The following is a 27736-nucleotide window of genomic DNA, read 5'->3' as shown; positions in this document are numbered from 1 at the left end:
ATTGTTACTCATTGGCTAATTTTATTACTAAAACAAGTTTATTAACAGCTCAATGACAGAACATGTGAAGACAACATTAGAAAAGCAGGCTGTTTTGAAAAACAATTACAAAACTAAATACAACCTCACATCAGAGAAACATCACACGCAAAGACCACCATCATCTCAAACCTGTATTAAAATGATTATTAATTTTGACTAGACAAAACTTTATGATATAGCAAGTGAAAGGGTTGAATTGAACAGTGTTTTCATTTCCTTGTTGCAGATGAAATCGCTTATTTGCTTCTACTGACATTATTAGGCGATTCCCCCTCTTCCAAAGGACCCCCCCCTTCCTCCACGAGAGAAAGCTCCTGAAAATAGACAGATGAAAAAACAGTTTAAAATAAATGAATCAGCTGATCGTTTTATCATTTTAATGTCACATCATCACCATTTATGATATTATTCCCATGATGTCTTTCGTGCTACGTTCTGCTTATTGTACTTCAATAAACATCTTTACATCATCATGCTGAGTGAATGGAGTGTGTTCAATTAATGTACATGTCAGTGTTTACGAGGAGGAGATCAGATCCAGTTGCACATGCTTGCTGCTGAAAGTCCAGTCCTCAAGGCCCTGTAAACAGTTTGTTACCTCTGTGGCTGAGTAACATGCGGGCCTCCCCCCGTCCTCCTCTGGATCCTCTGCCCGACAGGTTGCTGATCAGAGTTTGGCTGTTGACTACGCGCCGCTGGGTAACGATGCTGGTGTCTAGTAACAAAGCCACAGAAGAGAGTGGATATAACTTTCAGCTGCAGGAACTGCAGATCAGAACACAGCAGAAGATTTTCAGCTCAATCCACAAAAGCAGAGAATCAAACAAAGAAGTCTGAGGAGAGTGATTCTGATCAGCTGTTTGAGCATATCCCACGGGAGACTCTTGATGTGTGGTACGTGCATTGCTGCTGCTGTAGTTGATCAGCTGTTTTCACATCGGCTCTCTCACATAGTGTTTGTTTGACACCAGAAGGTTCAACTTTCGATTTCTGACATTTTTCTGTCTGTCACATTTGACAGATTCAACCTAGATTCAGAAACTGGAGTTGTAAGCTTTGTTCTATTGCTGGAAATCAATGAAGTCAAAATGACAACAAAGAACAACAAGTCTTTCAGCTTGTTGTTGACGGACAGGCATCACAGATAAGGGATATAAAAAAAATCTCCACAGGTCTGAACTTACAGGTTTGGTAGAGTGCTGAAGAACAGCTGAACTGGACTATATCCTTGTCGCAGATACTTTTAAAATTAAAACCAAATAGAAATTTTAGCTCTATCAGAAACCATCTGTATCCACACTGACATAGCTGAAAACACACACATACAGGGCCATTCATCGACACTGAACATGTGTGAGCTGATGTAAGATGGGAGATTTTTTTTAATCTCAGGTGAGTAGTTTCAGAAATACTAAAGAAAATACTGTGAACAAGAAACAGCAGTTGCTATAGAGATGAGCTCAGTAACACTGTGATTGATCCTCCATGTTGTTTCACCACTGGTAGTCCAGACTGTTGAGACCCAGTCAGGGCCCGACAGAGTTTGATAACATCACTGTTGTCAGGGTTTGAAAATTCTGGAATAATGTGTACAGGGTGTAAGGAGGACACCGAAAGAAATCTTAAAAGATAAACACTGTAGCGGGGACGTAGCCTGAGATGTTTCACTTATCATCCGAGATGCTTCTTCAGGTTTGTTTGATTGATCAAAAGACCATGACCTTATGCTCTGACTTCCCTTTGTGCTCCCTGTTACGTGTGAACAAGGAACTCAAATCATCTTCTGCTGGTAAACCAGGATCCGCAACTGGGAATATTCAGACATCCAAGCTGTATTCTAGTATCTGCCTACAGTAAAGAAAGAGTTAATTACCAGGGTCTTGGCTTGTAGATGGCAGCGGCGCATCATCGCTCTGCTGTCCCGTTGCCTCCATGTCTGTCTGAGACTCCAAAGATGACTCGATGCAAGGCCTGAAGAAAGCAGACACAAACAGGATTACTTGAATAGCCATCCTAAAATATAATAATCACATTTTGATATCAGTCAAAAGGTACAAAATGTTTTCCCAGTGATCAACCTAACCAGGATGTGTAAATCATTTACTATGACAATCCACAATCTCCGAAATAAGTGACCCAAACACATGTTTTTATTCTGATATTAAACCAAAGGCTTAGTTTTAAAATTGATTCTCTCGTCAGTCCCACTGGTTACTTGAATGACAGCTCATGCTGACTCACCCATCTCCTTCTTGCTCCACGAACACCTCATCTCCATCCTCTGCAGTTGCAGGCATCCCAGTGGAGGCAGTTACCATGGGAACAGACTGAGAAGCCATGTTGTCCCCACTGTCTGAGGGCAGAGTATCTGTGAAGACGGTCACTGACAGAGACAGAGTGTCGGTGATCATGATGTAGCAGTCACATTTAAAACAGTTTCTGCAAAACTGCTATAACATAGAACGTGTGTCTTACCTGGTGCAGCCACTTGTAAGGGTGTGGTGGGGACACTTCGTCCTCCTCCATCTTCATCATTAGCAGGCAGGAAGAGAGGAGACTCATACATCCCCAAACCTACAGCACAGCAGCAGTTTAACAAGCAGGATTTAGTGTTCACTAGTATCCTCATCGTTATCAAGTTTTATCTAATACAACATGATGTAAAATTTATTATCAAATATATAATATTTGATTAAATGAACCATTAAATGACAATGTAAATGAGTGGTACCTCCTTGAGAGGCCAGCTGTCCCAGATCAGAGTGTGATGCTGACGTCTGAGGCAGCAGGTCTTCTGGAGGTCCAAATCTGAACCTGGTGGACAGACCTGCTACCTGAGGAGAACTGAGAGAAAGCACATGACAGTTAAACTGCGGCATGGAGTGATGGATAGGTGGACAGAATGTCTCTCATAGCAATTACTAAACAGTTGCAAATAATGCTAGGCTGCTAGGCTGAAAGCATCAAGGAGCTGAAGATGGGTATCAGCACAACTTCTCTCATGTCAGTGAAATATTTACAAATGTTTATGATTTCTGTTTGGAAACATGTAAATGTACGAGTGTGGTGAGGCAGGTTATCAGGACCAGGACTTCAAAGGTGCTGCACCCTTTTGTGGATCTTAATTATTCAGTTTGTACTGCCTCGTGTTAGCCAGACCAGATGACTGAGTGCGGCTGGCTCTGAGATCACAAGGAACTTCAACCAGGAGGAGTGTATAAGGCTCAGTATCTGATGGCTGCTGTTTTGTTTTCCTCTCTACTTGTTTATTAAAAACATGTAATGAAACGTGTGAAATGATGCTAAAATATGAGATGATGTACAAATTCTGACATGCTGGGTGATCACCAGATTTATAGCTATATTTTACATTTTAGTCAAAATGAAACATCACAGACTGTGTGGGTGTCTTACTGTATGGCCTCTGCAAAGCCATCAGTGCGGTGTGGGACCACCAAAGTCGGCGTACTGGGGACCATCCTGTCATCATCATCGAAGAAATGTTGCTGCAATGCATGAACATGTCAGCATTTCACTTAGAATACACAGATGACCTGAACGTCAGCCATCCAATGAACACTAACGAAGAGTAACACCATCAAGCAAATGCAACACAATTCCTCTGTACAGACACTTCATGTCTTACTGTGCTGCCTATTCCAGGTGTTAGTTGAAGTCCTCGTCCTACTGATGGTCTGCGCAGCTGAGAGGACTGTCTCTGGAATAAACATCAAAAAACAATCAAGTTTTCTACAGTACACAAAAATATTTTTTTCAAAGAAATGATGCAAATATTTATTTGATCTTGTCTTATCAATTGTCTTTTAGAGCCCTTGATGAATTGTATGTTACTGTAAATGTGTTTGTGTGCGTCTACCTGTGTGTGTGGAGGTCCCAGCTCTGGAGCTGGAGGTTGGATATCGAGCCGTGGTGGGAGAGAGTGTGTGGGCCTCCGAGGATGAGGCAAGCGGGGTGTGAGGGAGGATGAAGGGGAGGGTGTTGGGGGGAGGTGTACAGGGTCTCTGGCATGGTCAGACTCCGAGGGGACACTGCTGCTGCCTTCACCTGGAAGAGATGAGCGGCTCAGATGAGCTTGTGCTTACCTGAGGATTTTCGAAATGAACAGACGAAGGACAGGTGGTGCTCACCGCTGTGTGGCTGTTCAGACAGATCAGAAGACGCTCCACACACATTCTCCTCATTGTTGGTGCTTTCTGATGGATCCTGCTCTCCCTCAGCTTCAGCTTCTCTGCTCTTTTCATTACTCTCCTCTCCTCTCATTCCACTGTCACCAGTTTCATCCTCATCTTCATCTCCTTCCTCCTTGTAGTGAGGAACAAACAGAAAGGTACTTTATTTATGTGATAGAATAGATGAAACCTAAAATCTAAGTTAATAAACACTGCAGCACATCATCCACCTCTTCCTCCTCTTCTCCTTCATCATCCTGCTTGACCTCGGCTGCTTTGCTCTCCTGGCTCTCACTGTCCGTGTCGATAACAATAACATCCCTGATTATAGCATAGTCTTGGGAGGAAATTTGATAGGAGGGGACAGACTGGGACACGCCTTCTTCCTCAATGTCTTCATCGTCCTCAGCTAAAACAGGGAAAGCTTCCTCTGGAAGCTCCTACATATATATAAAAAAAAAAAAAAAAACCTTTATGAAGTCAGTCATGACAAACTCCTGAATGATTACTAATGCTGTTTTTCTTGGTGGTTCAGAGGATCAGCAGGCAATAATAAAGTGCACACATGTTTATTACCGTCACTGAGTAAGTGGACAGAGGGAAATACAGACAAAGTCAGTAACTGATAGTGTAACAACACAATGTTATGTATGTATATATGAGTAAAAGGCTGTTGAAAAAAATAGTAGCGTTGGATGAATGTGTGCTTTGACTCCATGCCGGTCACAACCTACGCTGGAAAAACAGTACTGTCCTCTGCCAACACTGCTATCAACAGAGTGCATTTCCTGTTGCTTTCATTGCAACAGGATGCTGACCTGGCTGTCATCTGGTGAATCCTGTTGTTCGCCTTCACTCCTCAGCTCTTCTTCCATCTCCTCATCACCCTCAATCTGAAACACAAAGTTACACAGGTGGATTTAGACAGGTTGTAATGGATTGAAAAAGTAAAAATTATTTGGCTGAACTAAAGGTTTGTAAATCTCTAAAACGGTAGGCAAAGACTTGATCAGTTGTATCCAGAGCAACATAGAGCAGAGAGTAATTAACATCAATTAAACTCTGTGAGGAAACTAACAGGAGAGAGATACCACGGTATATCAAACCGACAGTTAAAGAATATTATTTTCAGAAGTCTGGGGATGCTTTGCCTACACTGGACACCTACAATGAACCAACTACAATCTGAGCACAGAGAAGTGTGACTCAGGCATGACCTCAAAGCTTTGCTAGAACTATTTCAGGACCAATTAGGTTGAAGGCATCTTGACTGTCATGAACAAACTTTGCCAAAGCACTGTCAAGGGAATTTCAAGTCTATGAATGATGAAAACAAACTCTTTATGGCTTTGTGTTTACCTGCAATGCCATTGTTGGTTTGAGTCGTAGTTTTTTAGTGGTTGGTGATATGTGGGAACTCTCTGGCCTGATCTCCTCTTCATCATCCTCCTCTCCCTCTTCCCTGCATCGTTTTGTACCTGGTTTAAGTACATGCATGCACACAGACAGACAGATTGAGAGGATAAAACACAGTTAAACTGGACTGTTATTGTCACTGTTATACACAGATCAGCCATAATTTATTGACCACCTCCCTAATATTATGTAGAACCAAAACAGCCCTAATCCATTGAGACCTGGATTCCACTACACCCCTGAAGGTGAACTGTGGTGTCTGTTATCAGGATGTTGGCAGCAGATCCTTTAGGTTCTGACAGAACCCAAGGTTTCCTTGCAGCACATTTGCAGATTGTCCACAGAATCACACTGCCTCTACCAGCTTGTCTTCTTACCATGAAGCATCCTGGTGCCATGTCTTCAGAGAAGGGTGTTCTTACAGCTTTCTATCAGAACCAGCATCAACCTTTTTAGCAGTTTGAGCTACAGGTGATCTTCTAAAGAATAAGACCACATGGTCAAGTCTTCACTCCCCACAACCATCAATAAACCGTGATCCTGTCTGCGGTTCAGTAGTTTTGCTTCCTTGGAAGGTCCTGATCTCTGCAGACCAGGATCACCCACAGAGCTGCAGTGTTTGGTTCTTCACAGTTTGGTTCTTGTCAAAGCCTCTCTCATCCTCACACTCAACCCTTTTTCTTGCTTCAACAAATCACCACTAAATATTCATCTGCTGTAATGTATCCAACCACTGACAGGTGCCATGGTGACCAGATTGACAATATCATTGATTTGGCCTGTCTGTATTGCTAATGTAATACTGCTATGGCTGAGTGGTGTCATTTTGAATGAATAATGTTTAGTACTAGTAGGTGTGTAACATGGTCCTTCTCACCTGTTCCAATCAGAGAAGAGGAGGTTGATGGTCGCTCTGCATCCATACTGGACCCTGCATCTTGATTGGCTGGCTGCTGCTGAGTGGGCTGAACAAACGCTGTGGCCTGTGTGCTGGTTGGCTGAGTTATAGAGGTGGCTGGGCTCACATGACTGGAGCTGGTAGAGTGTACAGAGGCTCCTCCACTTATCAGTACTACAGAGAGAAACATTATGTTAAGCTCAAGTACATACCTCCTGAAACATGAAGCTAAAATGTGAAAGCCAAACCTACAGTTCCTCTGATGACTACTGAGCCCATAAGTCTGGCTCCAGCAATTAGCAGTCCTGTTATACTCCTATATTAAAATCACTAATTATGACATGTTTGGAGTCATGTTCAAAAGAGTTTTGGCTTTATTTACAGCCTAGTGTTGGACTGTTAAATCACACATGAGCTTGAACAATCAGCTAAACTACTATGTAACCATTTCCACTGTATTTACATTCAAAGAAGGCTGTAATCTTCTTTACAATCTTCTGATAAGTTCACATTTTATCTTTCTCACCCTCTTGACTTTCATTCTGTGTCGTTGGCATGACTGTTGCAGTGGGTGTTGGGATGGGTACAGTTCCTGGGGTAACCATAGGCCGGATGCTGGCACGGGGTGTGGCTTTACTACCATGGGATGGGCTTGGCTTGTTGCTAGGAGATGGAGTACTTGGGGTGGGTCGGATGTTGGCAGTTGGAGGTTCAGTCAGGCTGGAGCTGATGGGCAAAGTTAATTTATTGTGTTAATTTCGCAGTTTTTGTGATGCTACATGTCTGATTATATCCACTCTAAATAAAAATAGTGTCCTAAAAGGGTCCATGTTTATCATTCACAACGATTTCTGAATCATGTGTGCGTGTGTATACATCTCCATAAGTCACCTTCCCCTGTCTTGTGCTGGACTCTTCAAAGAAATCTGTCTCTGGTCAGCAGATCTTGGCTGATCCCCCATCTAAGTACAGATACACATTTCACAAATAGATAACACAATGAAAAAAGCTATATATTCAATAAGCTAATAAATTAAGCACAACAATTATGGAAATTCTGTAGATTATTTCTTTGTTGAAACAATGCTTCTTTCCAATAAACCTTTTACGATTCAAAAGCCTGTTTATTTCCCTTGTAAGTGGTGCCACATATGTAAGCAACATGGATTTGTGGGATATGTAGCAGAGATGAATATGGGGGTTATGCCCATGACGAATCTGAGTGTAGTGTTACTTTTCTGAGGACTGGTATCCAACTCTGCTCTGTTCCTCCTCATATGGCTCTTCCACAAATGAATAATACCCTGGATTACACTGGTGATTCTTCTTTCCTAAAATTTTCATCAATCCTGTCTCAGGGGTCCTACACTTCCTCCACTCAGAGTGTCCGAAATGCTGCTTTAGAACATGTCTTTTTACTGACATAACTGGTTTCATTTCAATATTAAAAGTACCAAAAAGAGTAGTGATACTTCATTATAATACTCATCAAACTCTATATTTACAATGAAAGCAAAAGAAACAGCTCTATATATTTCATTGTTTAGCCGTAATCAGAGCATAAAACACAGCTCTGTTTGTCTCTGTCAGTATGGAAGTTAATAGACCTTCATTGCTGTCATGAAGCCATCATAATGCATGTACCTTAGCTCCACCCTGGTCCTGGGGCTCCTCTCTGGATTCAGTGTGTGTTTGGGTCTCTCTCAGTTCTCTCAGCTCTCTGTCCAGGCGAAGAAGTCGACCTTCATACTGTGATTTGAGGGCATTCATTTTCACCTCCAGTTCCTCTTTATTTTGCTTCAGGTCGTTTATCTCCTCACTCAGCTGCTCTTTGGCACCTACAGAAAAGTGCAGGTTACTGATAAAAATGACTCTAAAGCTAATGTAAGAGCAGATCTCCCTCAGCTTGTATGGGTGTCCAGGAGCAAGTAAAACTAACTGTTAAGTTGGTTGATTTTGGTCTTAGCTCCCAGGATGGCCTTCTTAGTCTTTTCTTCTTTTTCTGTCATTTGCTGTTTCAGTTGCTCCTCTCTGTTGTTGCTCTCCAACAGCTGTAGGGAAACATAATTTTAATTACATTAGGCCATGGACTGCTAGATCAATTCAGCTATTGATTTTTCCTCAGACATTGACACAAGTCCATATTGGAAATATTAACTGAATATTTAGTATAAGTATAGTCTTATTTCAGGCTGCACAGCATGCATGGTTATTCATTCATTCATTTTCAACTGCTTATCTGCTTCCAGATCACAAGGGTGCTGGAGCCAATCCCAGCTCACACTAGGCAAGGGTGGGGTACACCCTGAACAGGTCGCCAGTCCATCACAGGGCCAACACACAGAAACAGAGACAAACAACCACTCACACTAAGACATACGGACAATTTAGAGTCGCAAAGTAACCTAAACATACATGAGTTTGGGCGGTGGGAGGGGGAATGAATGAATGAATGAATGTATGTATGTATGTATGTATGTATGTATGTATGTATGTATGTATGTATGTATGTATGTATGTATGTATGTATGTATGTATGTGAAATTATGATGGGATGGTTGTACCAGTATTTTACCTTATAGCTCCTGCAATTTAAATATTGCTGTTATTTTTTTTTTTGTTTTGACAATGTTTTACTTCTGCTTTAATGGTAACTCCTCATCTAAAATGTTTTAATTATTAAAAGTCTAAACAAAAAAACATATTTTGCTTCATTTTAGATTTTATTCCATGTTATTGAAAAAGGACAAATCACACCCAAAATATGCTCTTAGCTGTCAATTGTATGACAAACAAAAATGCAGCGCAGTACCACAGAAAAATGAAAAACTGATTTAAAAAAAATAAATAAAATAAAATCAGGATTTTTAAGTACCTCTTGTCTGAGTTTTGCCAGCTCCTCTTGTTGTGCCATGTTCGTGTCATTAGCACCATTAGCATCACTGATGTGGGTGGACTGGGAATTGGCGGCCTGTGTAGCACGGCTAGCTTCATTGGCCTGTGTAGCTTCACTTAGCTGCTCCTGCAGAGTCTTGATGTCTGCTTCACGATCACTGACCATCTGATGAAAGGCATGTGAGACATAAAGCAGGTATATCGGGTATATTACCAAGTAATATAAAAAAAAAGAATTAAGGGTTGGAAAAGGGGCAGAAAAAAAATTGTAAGAAAATGAAGACTGTAATTAAATCACTGATTCATTCAAATAAAAAATGTTGCCTATGTGAATAGTAGCTAGACTCAAAGCAAAGACCTTATTAGTACATTTATCTAGAAATACAAGAATCTATATTCAGTGAATGAGTTTCTATAAATGTCTAGGTTCTGAGTTATTAAAAACACAAACAGATCAAAAACAAATAAAAGATTTCCCCGACCTTTTGCAAGCTGTCCAGCTGTCCCTGGAGTTCAGTCACCTGTTCAGAGGATAGAGTTTGACTGACTGGATCTACCACCTCTGTGGTAGCTTTGGCTACCTACAGTAGCTCCAGGAACACATTCTGCTATAATCAGTCACACATACTCAAATGCACACAGCCTCACAATTTTCCAAACTTTCCTTACCTTGTTCTCTGTTTGGCTTAAAGAAGCCTTGAGATCGATAACTTCCTGGTTGTGGCTGTGCTGGCTGGATTGGTGAGTCTGCTGTAGCTCCTTTTGACTGGTGAGGTTCTGCTGCAGCATGTCTTTTGCCTGCTGAAGCTCCCTCTGGATCTGCTGAATCTGATTCTGACGGGCCTGCGTCTGAGCCTGAGCCGATTTCAGCTGGTTTTGTATCTGTCATTAACAGAGAAAATTTGACTGTTAGTGTGGGCATGTGCTCAGGTGAATAACTCTTCTGGAATTACAATGACAGTCCCAAAAATTAACATTAAGGTGTTTCAAATGTTAAAACTGACTCTAGTTTATTTGTTCATAGCTGTGCTGCTTACCTGCTGGGTGTGGGCTTTGGCTTGTTGAAGCTCTTTCTGACTCTGGGACAGCTGGGTCTGATTTTGCTGAAGCTGAGTCTGGGTCTGGACCTGTTGAGACTGGACCTATTAGAAGCAAAGAGATTTAATAAAAAAAAAAAAAAAAAAAAAAAAAAGGCAGTGATTTTAGTTGCCCTCTTTCATTCTCCTGAGTAATTGACACTACACAGAGAGCTATATAATTTTCTTGAACAGATTCTTAAGCAGATCCCCCTTTTCCAGGTTAGAACATCTACACTGATGTTATTACAGTACCATCCACACTTCCTTAAAGGACACAAACACCTGTTACAACTTGGCAAAATCAAAGCTAAAAACTTGTCATGATTAATGGCTTGAATGTGCTACAGTACCTGTGCCAGTTGGCTCTGGTTCAGTGTCAGCTGGCTTTGGACCTCCTGGGCCTTTTCTTTGAATTTCTGGGTTTCCTTCTGGGCCTCCTCCAACTCTGATTGGGCCTTCTGGGTCTGGCAAAAAGAAGCAAGTACAGATTTCAATCAGAGCCCAGCACTATGTTTTTCATATCCCAATGGGCTCACACCTAATTCATAGGTTAAGCTTGATTCTTTCTGTCCTTCACTGACACACACCTACACACCATTTCAACCACTGAATGACCATATAATAACAACACTGAAAATAAGTAAATACAGATTTTTTTTTTGTGATTTAGTCACAATATCAAGACCAACTAGTTTGTTATTGTAGTTGTTGTTTGGTCTCTAATGCAAACCTTTTCACTCAGTTAATGGTACAAAACATTTAGTTGGAATGGGTAGGGAAACATGCATTCACTAAGTCACTCATCCCTGCAAGCCTAAAGTTACTGACTAACTAACTGGTGCAACAATATTCTATGTTGGGTGAATAAAGGTCTTAAGTATTTTTCTGCACATCTCTTCTTGTTTTTTATGCACCTCTTCTTTCAGTGTTTTCAGCTCCTCTCTGGCATTGTTGAGCTCCTCCTGGGCTTTGCCCAGCTCCTGAGATGGAACTGCCTCACCTCCCACTTTAGAGGCTGTTTCTGCAACCAGCTAGAAAAGACATTTAAAATTAACCATTTCATGTTCCATACTCATCTATTTGTCAACTGAAGACTCAATCATAAGCACAGTCCCACCTTGTCGTGCTGGGCTTTAAGCTCCTCATACTGGGTCTTATAGCGCCGTCCAATCTTCTTGACCTGGGTGATGGTCTTTCTGTTCTCCAGAATTTCCTTGCTCTTTGTTTCCACTTCATTATTTAATTTGTCCGTCGCTGATGTCAGAAGGGCCACAGAGTCTTTGAAGGCTTGCAGCTGCAACTGAGTCGAGTTGCTGCTGGCATTGGATCTGATCCATACAAGATATTATCAGTTTGGTTACATTTTAAATTGTATTTTTAAGGCTCCTAATACTCCCACATGGTGTCTGTTTCCCAGAACCCTATGTTTATCAACCTCCTGCCCGTTGTATATATAGTTATTACAAGAGCAATCTAGGCAATTCAAAAGACTAAAAACACATTGAATTCCCTGGAACTGCTAAACATTATTTTTTTATAGGGAAAAACAGACATACACATCTAACTGCTGACAATAATGACTGCCAAGTATGGCTGACATCTAGGAAAATTTCTACTGCTAATAGAAGGAATGAATGTTCTGCAATGCTGGGTACTGAGCTTAAAAAAGTCTTTGCTATTATTGTTAATTTATCTTCAGATATCCAAGAGCTTGTATTAAAATCTCATTCAATTTTTGAGGCCTCCAGACCATTCACAAAATGGATATAGCCAACAAAGTAATCAAAACAAATTTAATCACTTGGCACAACTTTAGTTTTATTGGTCATTGAAAAGGTTTTATCAGTGCTTCAGTACTTGGGCAGTCTGTATGGTTAATGGATAATACTAATATGTGAATTTTGTCTGAGTGTGTTTCACCTCGCCAGTTCTGTCTTCAGCTTGGCCATCTCTTCAACTAGCTGTGCAATGCGTCTCTGCTGAGCTTCTCTCTCATTGGCCAGTTTCTGTCTCTCCTCCACATCTCCATCTTTCTGTTGGCTAACCAGTTGCTGCAGAATGACAGTCATTAAATTGACTAATACAACATTCAATCTTCATGAGAACCGTAAACTGGAGACAATACAACAGTGCATTAAATCCATTAATAATGGACTTCATGAAAACCCAAGGGCAGTATACTGTCCTTACCTGTACTTTGGCCTTCAATCGTTTGAGGTCATCTTCCAGAATCCTCTTATCAGCCTGCAGGGAGCCATTATTTTCTGACAGCTGAGACATGGAGTGATGAAGAGGGCTGATGTCTGACTGGAGCTTCATCACCTGATAGACAAATGAGGTTCAATAGGCTTTACCAGAGTTGAGGAATAGTTGCAGATGAACTCACTGGCGCAAGCTAACTCTAAGATATAACACAGTTCTAGAGATGATGAAAAAAAACAACAACCCATTATTAAATTACAATGTAGGGCTGAATTAAACTGCTACACTCCACAGGCCAGGTATCACTTGATTTGCAACAGTGTTCTGTCTGATACAACATCAACATAACATCTAACTTTCCATATGTTTTCATGTGAATAACATATTTCTTCTCACATTAAGAGACATGCATGAAAACGTGAAATGTAACACTTGGATAATACTTTAGCCTGAGCTGCTTGCAGCTCCTGCTGCAGTTTCTCTCTGTCCATTCTCAGTGTCTTATTTGCTTCTTGGAGCACAGCAATACTGTCCATCTTCTTTAGCTGTTCCTCTTGCTGGGCCAGAGTCTTTGCTGTAACCTGAGTTGGTAGAGACACTAATTAAGCTATTTTCCACTTTTTTAACATTTTTTGTGCATGTTGTGGGTTCCTACAATGCTGAAAGCCTTTCCCTCCCTCACAGCCTTAAACAGATGCATATTCTCTTGAGTCTCACAGCAATTGGTTAAAAATGTTAATATAAATATATATGGAAAATATACATGTCTAACATTTACCTGCATTTTCTCTCTCTCAACATTCAGAATTTCCTGTAGTTCCTTCAGTTCTCTGTCTTGGTGTTCCACCCGCTGTTTGTAACGAAGAGCTTCTCCCTCAGAGACCTCAAGCTGAGCCACAGCAATCTGTTTCTCACGCTTCACAAACCTATAATAATACAAGCCCACAATTTTAACTCAATCCCAAGCATAAAAGGCCATTAAAGTGTAAAGAAAAAAAGTGTTCATTTTCATTTTCAATATGTTAATACTGGGAAAGTATCAAAAAACTCAATCCACAGAGACATTCAGATTTCTACTCAGCCACTGAGCCTTAAAACCAGCAGTCAGGAAATTCTGGAAATTCAGGCAGGTTTGTGGAACCCACTCAAATGCAACCTCTCACAATTTGTTCAACATGACTGTTTCACTGAAATATGCAATATTTTTATTTGCTCACACAGCCAATCGGAGGAGAGGCTCAGACCTTCTCTCCTGATTGGCTTGCCAACCTATTGTTGCCAACCTAGTCTCTGGCACTACCTACAGATATCAATGCAGTCACAGTCACCGCTGGTATTGCAGTATTACCTGAGTATTTCTAGTATCTGCTCGGTGGTCTTCCCTTCCTCACTGAATGACACATCAAGCTGTTGTTGCTGGTGTTGTTGTTGCTGTTGACGACTCCTTGTGGCCATTTCATCCATCTGTTGGTGCAGGAGAGCATTCTGTTTGCCGAGCTCCTCACAGCGATGGGTCTGGTGAGACAGGTCCTCCTAAAAAAGTAATTGTAAAGACAGTTGCGTTTCTTTGTTAATCCTTATTATTATAAATTTTTTTTTTTTTTACATTAAGTCAATTGAAATAAATAATAAAAATGAATGTACATTTAACTAGTTTTTGTATATTTTTGGATGTGGTACTCTGACACAAAGCTGTGTCAAAAGATTCATGTTGCGTTTCTTATGTCTCTTGGGTGGTCCTACCCTCAGCTGTTTCTCCAGTGTGTTCCAGGCTGCAGTTTTCTCCTGCAGGAGTGAGGAAGTTTCATTTTGCTGCTTTTCCAGCTCCATCTTCAGTGCTGCTTCTTGTTGGATTTTTTGCTTGAGCTCCTGCATAGCCTCCACATCAGCAGCATGGAGCATTAGCTCCCGCTCATACTTGGCTTGTGCTTCTCCAGCAAACTTAGTCTGAGAAAAAAAAAGACAGCTCAGTCTGTGAAACAGCCAGAGACAGAGGGGAAAAAAAGAACTGCAACAGAAACTAGATAGTGCCATTGTCTGGAAAAATGCATAGGGATTGATGGAAGATGTTCATGCTAAATTGCATTGGTGGCTGCCAAAAAAGGCAAACCTGAGTTTCATTGATAGAAATACCAGCAACTAATCTGCATGCTAAAGATTCAACGAAGCCTTAAAAACTCTTTTGACTTTCATTAATTCTACTGCTACAATATTTAATGTAAATACAATTGTAACTAATACAATTGCACCATTTCAATTAGATCTCGAACTAACTTTTAATTAGATCTTCATTATGTTTTTTAGAATTTGTTTTTCATTGTTGGTGATTCCTGTGTAAAGCCTGAAAATGGAGGCTTTGTGTTCTCAGTTTGTTTAATTAACATTGTATGTAATCTGAAGCAACCTCAGAGAGGTTCCCACAGCGATGTAAAGTGGTTAGTTTCTGCAGAGTGACACGTATTGTTTCTGAATTTGCGTATTGAGATGATTATTTGGAGCCCTAATTATAGTGCAAAAAAAAATTGTCCCAGAAAAGAATGCCTGAATTTGATTTCAAACAACACTACCCTGTTAAAATCAACCCTATTCTAATGTGTATATTGTTTTCATGGAGGAAAACATGCAAGTGCTCTGACTCAAGCCAAAAGCAGTTCCAGAGATTGGGCTTTTTGTGTTGGTCACACAACAAAGCCCTGTCGAGTGCAATTTTCTGAATGGATATGAAAAACCAAAATCAAGGGTATTGGCCAGCAAATTAATGTGAGACTGTGTGTTAATGAACCTGCAGTAGACTGTCCTGTCTGGCACTCTGCTCCAGGGTACTAGCAGCAGCTGCTCTCTCCAGAGCTTCCTGCTGCTCAGCCTGACTGGCCTTCAATCTGCGCTGCAACTCAGACACCTGGCAAGAGGGAAATCAAAAATAAATTATACCTAATTAGCATCTTTTATTTATTTTAAAAAATATATTACTTATTAAAAAATCTGTCCTGCTGTCATTGTCTCAAGTAATCTCTGAAATATAGACCATATCCAGAGATTAATTTGCACATCTGAGTATAGACAGGCTTACTTGTTTCTCCACTGTTTCCAGAGCCTTCCTCCTCTCTTCTTGCTCCAGCTGCTTCACTTTCTCCAGCTCTATAATCCTCTTCTCAAGCTGCTTCTGCACTTCCTCTGACTCCTTCAGTTGGTTTTCAAGGGGTGAGCGAGACTAAAAACACAAGGAAAGTTAGTATATGAATTATTGATGCTTTTCAACTTTTTTATGAGCTCTAAACAAAGAGTGGGCCAGTTCATGTTAATAGGTGTTTTCAAACTATCACAATGTTAAAATGAATATTTGCAATATAATAAAAAGACAGCTTGTGATAGCTTGTGGGGGGGGGGGGGGGGGGGGGGGAGAAAAAAAAAAAATCACAAGACCTTGCTTTTCAGAGAGAAAACCGATAGAAAAAGGTGAGAGAAACACATTGAGAGCAAGAGACAAAGAAACAAAGCAAAAAAGGAGAAAAATGTCGATAGAATTGGAAATAAAGGAAAGACAGAAGAGGGAAAGGAGGCAGAGAACCTTGTGACTTATTTTTAATGTTAATACTTAAAATCATTTAAGTCCATGTGACTCCCCATGAGTTTAGGAATCATTTCAACGTGTAAAATCTTATTCAGCCTTTTAGGAACTAATTTCAGACTGCAGACCCTGTGGGGAGAGTTGAATCTTGGTGGCAAAAAGAACATAAGCTCAAAGAGCAGACCAGACAATGTTTACGTTCAAAAAAAGTTATACCTCCTTTTCTTTCTTCAGGCTGTCCTCCAGAGTCAACACCACACTTCTGTACTGCTCTACAGTAACATTAGCATTCTTCAGCTGCTCTGCTAGCTCACTGTTTTGTTCTTCAGCAGTATGTAGAAGATTTTTCAATTCTGAGAGCTCCTGAGGTGACTGGGCAGGTTGTGGAGAGGCTGCAGGCCCTTGTGGACGTACTGCAAGTATGCAGAAACAAAGGAAAAAAGCTATTAATATTAGTAGTTACTAGTAGTACTGATGAATACACTTTGAGACTGATGAACACACATGAGTTTTCTCTGTAATTCCATTAGCATGTAAAACTGCTGTTTACCTCTTAGGGGTGCTCTGAGGGCTGTAGATCTGGTAGTTGGGGTGGACGTGTTGCTGGAGCTGGTAACAGCCTCGGAAGGTGCAGCAGAGGCCAGTTGGGCTTTAAGAGCTGCAACCTGCTGTTCAGAACTACGTAACAACTCCCTGGTCTTCTGCTGCAAAATGTTCTGGGTTTCCAGCTGCTTCTTTGCCTCTAACAACTGAGCCTGCAGAGGAGATGGAGGCAACAGAGTTTTAAGGGGAAGACAAGACGGACTGCAGGCATTTCTTTACAAATATTCAAGCGTTAAACTTTGCATATACATCCATAGTACGTCCAAGGGCATGTCTCTGTGCTACTTCTTGGTCTCGCTTTATCTTCATGGTAGCAAGCTCTCCCTCCAGGTGCTCTATCTTGTTGTTCAGTCGGTGACGGGTCTCTGTCTCTGCACGCTCCATAGTCAACTGTAAAAATATGACAGGATGTAATATGAGACAAATTAGAGGAAATTATTTAACAGCTCAATAAGTCTGGTTTTAACGACCGCGTTAACTTTCTGCCAGTGAGAAAATTATGTAATTTCATTACAGCAGGATAAGAAAGCTATTTCAGAGTGAAACTGCTGCCTACAGGTACCTGTATTGTCTTGAGGTTGGAGAGCAGCAGATTTTGGTTACGTTGTTCTGCATATATGGCTTCCTTCTCTCGAGTCAATCGACTTTCTCCTTGTCTCAGCATATCTCTCTCTTTAGTTAAGTTCTCTACACGAACCTACAAACACATAGAGGGGAAAATAAAAATGTATAATAATTACAAAGACAGAACTTGTAAGTATGTTACCTTTTACAAGTAGGTAACGTAGTTTGGTAGAAATTGACAGTGGATGCAGCAACTGATGAGACATTTTTGTGTCAATCTGGATAAAGGCTGCATTAAATATAAATGTAAAGTTTGGCTACTAAACTACATTAAAATATTTTAAGTTAAACTAGAACAAGTTTTACTTGGATGTTGGGGCTTTTTACTTGTTAATATTTTTAATAATTATATTTTTTATATTGTAGCAGCTTCACGTATCCTTATTTTCAAATTCTTCTGGAAAAAATGGCAACAACCCATCTCAGACATGTTGATGCCAAATCATCACAGTGCTTTTTCTGAGGCTCTACGCTGCATCACATATTTCATTATTTTGTTTTAGGTCTATCCAGTTGAGAAAAAGATGTATTTTTGTCAATGGCCTTGGATAAATAGACAGTCAGAATGAATTGAGGGGTTTCAGAATCATTTGCTAATTCCAGACAATGATGTGCCCATCAAAAACAGAAAGAAATAATGCAAAAGTTGGAGATCTTACAAATACTATCGGTTCTTCTCTTATTGCAATCATGTCAAATGCTCAAAAGGAAGGCTACATACACCAGTCCTACAGTACATCACAAGTCCACCATTTATCTGGACATACAGAAGGTTTTCCAAGATTAGATTAGATCCCCAGCTTTTTAAGTGTGCTGAGACAGGGTACATGTCCTCAAATTGCCTTTGATTAACAGATGCATCAGTGTATGAGTGTCTGAAGCAGTCTGAGTGGTCATTCAGACATCCATCTATCCATGACTTTCAGGGTCCGAGGTGAAAGGAGCGAAACCTAGCTTTAATCCAACTATACTAAACTAAACTATACTAAAGAAGTCCATTTACCATTTACATTTCCGGAAGGAAATGTAAATGTACATCAAACAAACTGAAAATATAAATAGTGTCCTGTAATCTTTCTATCAGTTTTTATTTCACATGTCCCAATTCCTCACCTCCTCCAGTGCTAGTTTTTCATTCGCTTGTCGCAGGTCCTGGTTCATTGTGTGGATGATATGCTCATGACGTTGGGTTGTTGAAGCCATTTTCTGGTTTCTTTCCTGAAGGGCAGAGATCTCTCTGCGGTAGGCTGATACAGTCTCCTGGAGTATCTCATACCTTACATACAAAGAGACACGACACAAAGGCACAGATAATATAAAATGATCTCCAAGAATTTCACTATGAAGCAGATGCAGGAGCTGTACAGGACTGTAGGACTCTGGGTCTTGTACAAGGTAAACTTTTTTTGATACAAAAGGTCATGTTTTAAGGATGTCAGTTTCTTTGGCAACAATGAAATGGAATGGTGGCTAGGCATGAGTAACCAGATCAAATCAGAATCACATTTATTTATATAGCACCAAATCATAATGGAATTACATCACAGCACTTCACAGAGAAGGCCTAGACAAAACTCTGAACAAAAAAATGTAATGTAATGGCACATTGATATTTTAAACACACCTCTTGTTGCTGAACTCCAGTTGCGATGTCAGCTTGGCATGGCTAGAGCGAAGCTCTGTCAGCTGTCTCTGCAGCCGATCATTCGTTTCATTCAACATCCTGTCATTTTCAGCTTTTTCCTTTTTGTACAGACTGAAGGCATCATTGAGCTGGAAATACATAGATTTAACAGCAGCGGCTGAATTTCTTTCCTTCAGAGAAAGATTAAGAGAAATTTAGCTTGCAGTTAGTGTATGCTTACATTACCTGTTTTAAAGCAGCTTTAGCCTGAGCAGTCTGTGTTGAATCTGCAGCAGCAGCTCTTTGTGGAGTCAAGCGAGTACTTGGGACTGAGGGACGTACATTTGCAGGTTGGGGCAAAGCATCTGCATCTGCAGAGATGCATAGGAGTTTCACTTGTTTTTGCAAAGACCATTACCACGAGTGTTCACTAAAGGTTGGCATTTTGTCACCTTGGGGGGGCAGGCTGAAGCCAGTGTTGTGTGTCAGCAAGGTCTTGTACATGTCTCTCTGTCTGGCATTGGAGTCAGCCAGCTGTTTCTGCTGATTCCTCTGTTCCCTCAGCTGCTCCACTTCTTTCTGAAGTTTATCTACACTTGCCTCCAGTGCTGATATACTGGAGACAATCACAGAGACGCAGCTAAAACTTATACATTTCATACAGCTTGTCTGCTCATCTCTACTCGGCTTTACCTGAACCAAATAGATAAAACTGATGTTTAAATCTATCACTTTGCACTCAATAACTACATAGTTATAATTACTCACTACCTCATGACTCTTGGTGCTTCTTAATAAATGAATGAGTGAACTTACAGTGAGGAAGAAGAAACTTCTTGGGTAATAATGGCAGACAGTGCACACAGTGGGATAAAAAACTGGCTTTAACATGTGTCATGCCACAAACAAAGTCCTTCAAAATGTTTTAGTCAATCAAATTTGGCATTTATGTGGACTGACAATACAATCAAATTTATAATTCACTGCACACATAAATACATAGAATAAAGAATGTTTATCTCTGGGAAAAATGAGCATCTCACAACTCTACAGTCTGTGGGAGCAGCTGTTTAACGGTAAGGATAATGGATGGATACAACCAGCCCTTTCACGTACAATGACAAATACTAAACGATATCCTTTACATCGTCATCACACATATTGTCTTTCATACCCACTGAATCAATATCTAACTAATGCAAGTAGAGGTAACAACCAGTATAGTATGGTAAAAGAGCAGAATTTCAATGACAAGAATTCAAAGGCAAAGAAAACCAGTATAGTACTGTTGGTACAAGTAGCACTAATTGTTTGAACCATCGGTGCATTTTCTCTTTGTACTTCTTACCGTGCTGATGTTACATGGCTTTGCTCTCGAGCCTTCTCCTGCTCCAGCATCCTTAGCCTTCCCAGCAAGTTTTGATTCTGCCTTTGTAACTCCTCCACACTGCGGAAAGAAAGCTGCTGTGGGCTGATGACCTCAGAGGTGCTGGAAATATCAGCGGAGCTGCCATCTTCCTTTGTCACCTGGTTACCTCTGGCCTCCTCCAGCTCCACAAGAAGACTACACACCTGACCCAGAACCAAATTGATGAATGAAAACATTTCATTAAGCAACATAATCTGTATTTTTATCATTGTTTCTAATTGTATTGGTTTGGACCTGTGTAGACGTGTCTTCTAGCATTCTCTCTGCCCTCTGTTTATCTCTCTCTAGGGTATCACAGCACTGCTTGGCCTCTTCTTTCTCTTTCTGCAAGCTGTAAATTTCCTGATTGTTGAGCAGTGAGAAAAATTTATCAATTACACAAAAGAAAATGTTCGTATTTAGAATCATATGCTATAATATAATAATATACCAAGTTGTGTATAATTTATTCAGAGACATGAACAGAACATATATCATTATCACAGACCATTCGAGCAGTTTCCAGCTTGTTACACAAGGAGGCCATGGATCTCTGCATGCTCTCATACTCCTCCCTCTGATGCTTTAGGATAGGTGCTTTGGATTCAACTTCTTGGACAATCTCATCCAGTACTCTGCTCACTTTCTTAGTCTCCTGTTTCTCCAGCTGAAGCTGTGTTTGACACTCTGCATATGCATTGTAAAGCTGAACACAAAGACAAAGAGGATGTGTTCTTAAAATAATTCCAAGACAAAATGATGTTTGTCTTGTTTGTCGCACGTGTGTGTGTGTGTGTGTGTGTGTGTGTGTATATATCTCCCATCTTGTTAAAACTGAATAAAAAAAAATGAAGTGTGAGATTCAAGGATATACATAGTATTAGGTTGAATAGTAAATGTTGTTGAATGATTCAGTGGCTTTCAGATGAGAACTAGTGAAATGACACACTAAAAACTTTGCAAAGAAAAGGGAGGTAAACTCAACTAGCCATGATGAAGACACCAAACATGCCCATTGTGAATCAAACAATCTTCAGAGTTTCAAAGTAAGAAATCAACTGGAAATCAAGGGAAGCGGGTGAGGGTAGAGAAATCTGCACTCAATTTTTCAAGCAAATTAAACTTCTGCCTGGTTCATTGCACCGAGCAAAAACATCAACTGGACAATTTTCATATTAACATTGTCATAAGTAAAATTAGCAATATCACTGATATTGCATATCCAGCGCACTCACATCAAAGAACTTCATGCCAGGCTTTACAATGGCAGCAATTGCAGCGGCTGATGGGCACATTGAATCCAATTGTTCCTCAGTCAGAGAGGGCACACCTAGAGCAGAATACACGTAAGTAAAGGTGGAATGGACTGTACAAACATACTCAACCACCTTGACCCTAACTGTTCATCCTTACAGCATTGTTTACCAGCAGCCTTCATCGTTGCATTTTCCAGCTCTTTCTCCATTTTCTTGATTTTCTCTTTGACCTCTGCCTCAAGCTTCAACTTTAGTTCCTCTGCTTCAGAAACCTTCTTCTCCAGAACTTTATTGGCTGCCAACACAACATCAAACATTCTGGTCAATATTGATAATTCACACACAAAAAAGGACATCCAAGTGCCAATTGGGTGGAATTTTGATTTGCTGAAGTCTGTTCATAATATTAAGGATACAAGTGATTCTCAGAACACACAGCTTGCGAAGGTGGGACAAGTCAGGCTCTGGGTTTTACATGCAACAATGGAAAAATTATGCGTTTGAAATGAAAGAGAGTAATCACTCTCATTTTACAATGTGTATGATACACACACACATTTATCACATCAGTATGATACACATCGAGGACTACAGCCCAGAGCCTTACCTTCCCCAGTGGCTTTAACCAGTTTACTGAGCTCTTCCACTGCTCTGCTCAGCTCCTGGTTCTTGGTCTCCATGTCTGTTGCTGCCCCCTACAGGAACAACCATCAAAAGACATCACACAGTGACAGCATACTAAAATGCATTATCTTCTTTTATACATTTAAGAAAAAAAATCTTGGTGCTTTTCAGTGAGTGCCACCTTGTAGAGTGAAGACAACTTGACATGAGCATTGAGCTCATTGCAATATTTCTCCTCCATGGCACTCTGCTCATCTTTAGCCTTGAGAAACATACACACGATGTATCAGTTACTGCATAGTACATATGCATGTGTTTATTGTATTAATCATTAATGGCCTGACTAGCATTTTTCTAAACACTCTGCACTAACTCACTGTCCTTGTATTTTGGAGGAAGGTTATTCCAGACAGACTACCACTGCTGGAAAATGAAATCTTACTTTAAACTATTCATTAGACTGTGCGTTGAGGACACTATGGCCTTTGGAGTATGGACCATCACACTGTCATAGAAAAAAAACTAAAACCTATTTAATACATCATAGCAACTTCTATAGTGGTCTCTATTGAATTTTTATGGAAAAAAACAGTATATTCACACTACCTGTTTCAATTTATTGTTGAGGTCTTCTGCTCTTTTATTCTGGCTTTCGCTGGTTTCCATCAAAGAGGTGAGCTGACTTTCCAGTCTGATCACCTGTTGAAGAGAGAAGTTATTAAAAATACATAATAAAATTATATAACCTACAATAATAAATTCTATACATTATATTATGTTGACTGTATGTTGTTTTCTCATTTCAAGTAATAATAAGTGATAAGTAGTAATTATATAACAGAGTTGATGAAAAATAAATAAATCATGGTCCATTATTCTTATAATAACCATTATATTATCTCAGCAAGTGAACATTTTCTCTTTCACTCTTCATACCATTTTTTGCCCATTCCTCTATCTTTATTTTACTGACTCCAGCTGTAATCACTGACAGAGTCACATGACCAGGACCATAATTTATAGGGTGGACATGCAGGTCCAGATACAATAGTATCTGGGACTGATCGTGGAATGTGGTCCACCAAATTGTGACTTTTGCTCTAATCGTCTTCTTTACTTTCACTAAGCATAGGAGAAGCAAATAAGATTTCTTTGGTGTATTTCATGCACATGCATGTTCCACTGCCCGTCAATTGTGTGTTACCTGTTCCTCGCTATTCTTCAGACTACCCTGCAACTCCAAGATCTCTTTGCCTTTGTCTCTGTTGGAGCTCAGCACTTCCTCAGTTTTGGTCTTTAGTTCTGCAGTCAGCCATTCAATTTTCTTCTCCAGTAACTCTTTCTCCTGCTCCACGCGCTTCTCCCGGTGCTACAACACACGACTGGTTACATTTCAGCCCTAAATTGCTTTATCAGTGAGATGATGTGGCTTCTGGTGGGTACCTGCACAGACGCTTCAGATGACTGTATATCATCCAGTTTTAACTGCAGCTCCATCTTGAATTTGTTCACCTCTATCAGCTTCTCATTCAGATGTTTCACATCCTCTGCGCGCACACACAAACACATATTTCACAGAAACACAGATGGTTGCTAAAGAGAAACAGGTGCATGTTTAAAGGTCCTATCTTTGACAGTTTTCCTGTATTTTATTTGTAGTTTTATTATAGCAATTGGAAGTTATTGTGTGGATATGGTGGAAATATACATGGCTCTGTCCACACACAGCCATTATAATTGCAGGTTTCCAATCCAAGTGTAGCACACAAAAAGTAATCTAATAAGTAGTAGTGGAATATTTACATGAATTTCTTTAAACTGAACAAAATGCCTGATAACAGTCCATAACAACGAGTTCAACTTCCTGAAGGATCAATAAAAAAATACAGTTAAACACTTGAGGCAATCAGAATCTACAAGTTTTTAGCAGTGGGTCTAGGTGGGATTTATGTGGGTACCAGATGTCTTACCACTAAGGTTCTCAACCTCCTGCGTTCTCTTCTCCAGTAGCCTCACCAGCTCTCTCTTCTCCGCCTCAATCTCATACCTGGTCTTTGTTTGCTGCAGCCACAGCCACACACAGAAACACACAGAAACACACATTGATACAGTGGCTTCCAAGTGTTCAAACCTCTTTTTACACACATTTGTTTTAGTAGATCTGATGTTGAGTTGATAAAATAATTGTTCTGCTTATCAATCTACACTCAACAGGCTACAGTGACCAAATAAGTTTTTAAAAACTCTTGCAAATTCATTAAAAACAAAAAACGTAGTCTTTCATTTATCAGAACCCATGCTGTGTCACTCTACAATAATCTGGTTTGAAATTTGTTTCCAGTTTTCAATTGATTTGGACATAGATTGTAAAGCCACAACAAAGCCCTTAAATTTGAACTCTCTGGACACCACCATAATAAAATAGTTTCACACATCAGGGCATATGCATTAAACTGTTTTACTACAAGCACTGTGGGATCAATAAACTCTTCTTAACCCCTTAATGTCCTGCTCAGCCGTTTGGTAGAGAACATTTTGGTATTTGTATGTATATTAATACATTTTCCATGAAGTGAGGAGATTAAAGGATTAAAGTTGACCAAATAGTGTAACCTGCAAACCCATGGCTGTGACCAGGAATTCATCTACTGTTCGGACAAAGACTCAGAGGCCCAGAAGTGACAACCTGCCACAAGGACAACAGTCTCAGCAGGTTTCCATCAAAAAAGGAAAGAATGTAGACATAGCTAAGAGAGAGTCAAAGGTAGGTAGAATGGACTCCAAGAACAAGAGAATATCTGGTCTGACGACACAAACGTTAGCATAAACTCAGCGAAGCAGAATTCTAACTCTGTGTATCACTGAAGGATTGAGAAGGATAAACAGAGCCAATTACCTGGTGGGTGCTACCTGATACATTCAGCACTAATATGACCAGAATCATGCAGCAGAGATAAAATTCCGGCAGTACATGAGTGACCCAGCCAAAGTGCAGGCTTAAACCACACAGAGCATCTGTGGAGACGCCTGAAGATGGCAGCTCACAGACCACTCGCCCATCTAATCTAATAAACCTTGAACGGTTCTATTGGGAAGAATGGGGATACACTGCTGAAAAGAAGTTTTTTTTTTTTTTTCCAGTCTGAGACTGAAAAAGAAGAGATCATGTTGGACTCTCTTTTACACCAACTGGTGGATCAGCTATCTCTGTCTTGAGGTGGTGTTATACACACAGATTCCTTCAAGTTCTCAGCCATCAACATTTTTGCAAACTCCTTTTTATCATGCAACACATTATATACTTCAGCACTAAACAGCTATCAATAAGTATAGTTGCAAAGCCAAAAAAGGGACGTTTTCCATAAGTAGCACCACAAGCCACTCAAATACATCAGTTATAATTCATCCTAGTGAAAAGTCGGGATATGTTTTACCTGTTGTGGTGTTTTATCATCAGAGGTCTCGCCTTCTATTCCTTTCAGGGTATTCAGCTCTTCATCTGTACAGAAAAAGCATAAATATATTTACATTGAGCTCAGAGACAAGACAAACATAAATTTACTTTATGTTTAGAGGTTAAGTGTGCTTGAAGACCAAAGTTACTCTCACTGTTCTGTGTGATGACATTTGACAGATAAATTGAAGCTTAGCAATAAAATGAATTAAAGCACTGCCATTGAGTTTTAACTTGGTGTTAGCTAACTAGCTACCAAATAGCTAAAAAATTTAAGAAAAGGTTGTGAAAAGTCTGCATAAACTCACTGAGTTTTATATTTTCTGCCTTCAGGTTCTGCAGGTCTCTGGTGGCAGACACGATCTGTTGCTGGCTCTCCGCCAGCCTCTTCTCTATGTCAAAATACTGTTGCTCTGTGGGGGCAAAGGAATTCAACTGTTACTGATAATAAACCACTTTTAAACCACAGAATTTTTACCAATTCATATGATGATCAGTTGACATGTTCTCTGGTAGCCGATATCCTCACACATGCAGAGAAATGCATCTTTACACTACTGACACAACTTTTGCAACCATCTGCTGAAGGACAAGGCTATTGTGCATTGCAAAGCACTTAAAATAGGTTAATCCTGGTGAATTTCCATCAACATTATTATTATCAATGGGGGACATTTTTTTCCAAATGCGTGACTTGGCAATACAGGTAAACTCGCCAACCCATGGCCAAGGTGTGGCACCTCTCACTCTTAGTGCCACAGGGCTGCAGGACTATTTGGTGTCCAGAGTTTGTCCACAGGATCATTTCCAAAAGAGAGCAAGGGAATAGGAAATAAATATTATGTGAGCAAGAAAAGACTTGTTCTTATATTCTACATGGGGACCTCATGATTCTTAATGGCCTTACTTAAGGCTGTCCATTTAAAATTATGCACCTTCTCTATGCAGCAATACATGGGTTCTGACCAAAATGTGAGATGAAATGACTTCAGGATGTTTCTGAGCCATTCAAAAGAATTGACAATATTATTATTGATAATAATAATAATAATAATATCATTGATCCCATTTTTATGCCCAGAATAACCTTGATGTGAAATATTCACATCGTGATACTGCGACTGGCCTACTAAGTTTCGTAGTGAGAAACAGAGCAAATGTGCTGTTTATCTGATGTGTGTCATTGAAACACTCGTCCGCCTTCAATTCAAAACGCAGAAGAAATCCTATTTAAAAAATATGAATATTGGCATAATCAAAGCAAACCCAACCTTACTTAACATGTCGTCACAGCTAGCGTTAGCGGGCTACCATGGACAGGACCACACAGCAGCGACTCAGCGCCACATTAATCTAATTGAGATGAGGTTTAGGTCGTCTCCAGCTCATTTAATTCCTGGTTTCTGAGGTAAGGACCTACCACTGTCTGCTTTGAAGCGCTCATGTTGCGTCCGGAGAGCCTCGTTAGCACTCTGCAGCTCCGTTACAAACTTCTCCAGCTTGTTCTGGGCACCCTTCGGAAGTTTGTTCAACTCCGACCGCTCCAGGACCTGCAGCAGGACGGCCGCCATCTGCTCACACACCACCCAGAAAGTACAGTGAGTAAATGAAGTCCAAACTTCTCAAATATTTTCTTTGTATCTCCTCTACAAAACTGTCGTAGACGAACAAGGAACGTGTGAAGCCATGCTCATTGAAAGTCGGATTTCCGCTCCCAACTTTCAAAATAAAGCACGAATTGACAGTCAAGTTGCGCCGGATAGAAACAGACGGCAGCGGTGTATCGCGGATGGATACTGAATGTTTATGTGGTAACATATATTTCGGAATCCCCGACTGTACTTTTCATGACC

At 40.3% G+C, this 27736-nt stretch overlaps 1 protein-coding gene across 1 annotated transcript; it reads right to left on the bottom strand.

Annotated features, from left to right (window-relative positions):
* LOC115057791 (nucleoprotein TPR-like) lies at nucleotides 1-27584 on the bottom strand. Its single transcript, XM_029524996.1, has 55 exons — nucleotides 27304-27584; nucleotides 26192-26296; nucleotides 25864-25928; nucleotides 24400-24490; nucleotides 23873-23976; nucleotides 23634-23798; nucleotides 23036-23128; nucleotides 22611-22691; nucleotides 22413-22500; nucleotides 21963-22100; nucleotides 21785-21879; nucleotides 21058-21255; nucleotides 20805-20912; nucleotides 20490-20713; nucleotides 19594-19757; nucleotides 19388-19512; nucleotides 19142-19290; nucleotides 18631-18793; nucleotides 17456-17590; nucleotides 17143-17283; nucleotides 16841-17045; nucleotides 16507-16703; nucleotides 15793-15933; nucleotides 15505-15621; nucleotides 14466-14669; nucleotides 14071-14255; nucleotides 13501-13648; nucleotides 13166-13303; nucleotides 12711-12842; nucleotides 12441-12571; nucleotides 11638-11848; nucleotides 11435-11551; nucleotides 10871-10984; nucleotides 10479-10583; nucleotides 10111-10323; nucleotides 9924-9962; nucleotides 9422-9607; nucleotides 8486-8597; nucleotides 8191-8384; nucleotides 7438-7508; nucleotides 7073-7272; nucleotides 6526-6720; nucleotides 5592-5710; nucleotides 5051-5125; nucleotides 4463-4672; nucleotides 4191-4365; nucleotides 3920-4107; nucleotides 3689-3760; nucleotides 3457-3548; nucleotides 2774-2886; nucleotides 2518-2616; nucleotides 2284-2425; nucleotides 1916-2013; nucleotides 641-757; nucleotides 1-356 (listed from the first exon to the last, which is right to left on the bottom strand). The coding sequence occupies exons 1-55, from the start codon at nucleotides 27452-27454 to the stop codon at nucleotides 301-303; spliced, it is 7494 nt and encodes a 2497-aa protein (XP_029380856.1). The 5' UTR covers nucleotides 27455-27584; the 3' UTR covers nucleotides 1-300.
* Between the last annotated feature and the right edge of the window lie 152 nt (nucleotides 27585-27736).

This window comes from Echeneis naucrates, chromosome 17, assembly GCF_900963305.1.
Source record: "Echeneis naucrates chromosome 17, fEcheNa1.1, whole genome shotgun sequence".
Taxonomy (NCBI): domain Eukaryota; kingdom Metazoa; phylum Chordata; class Actinopteri; order Carangiformes; family Echeneidae; genus Echeneis; species Echeneis naucrates.
Note: the sequence above shows the minus strand (reverse complement) of the source record. Positions and strands in the feature narration are given on the sequence as shown.

Excerpts from the sequence above, each read along its gene's own strand:
- LOC115057791 (XM_029524996.1), bottom strand. The coding sequence starts at position 27,454 with ATGGCGGCCGTCCTGCTGCAGGTCCTGGAGCGGTCGGAGTTGAACAAA. Across the intron at positions 21,880-21,962 it reads GGCTGCTGGTAAACAATGCT|GTGTGCCCTCTCTGACTGAG; the intron begins GTAAGGATGAAC and ends ATTCTGCTCTAG. Across the intron at positions 2,887-3,456 it reads GGCTTTGCAGAGGCCATACA|TTCTCCTCAGGTAGCAGGTC; the intron begins GTAAGACACCCA and ends GCTTTCTCTCAG.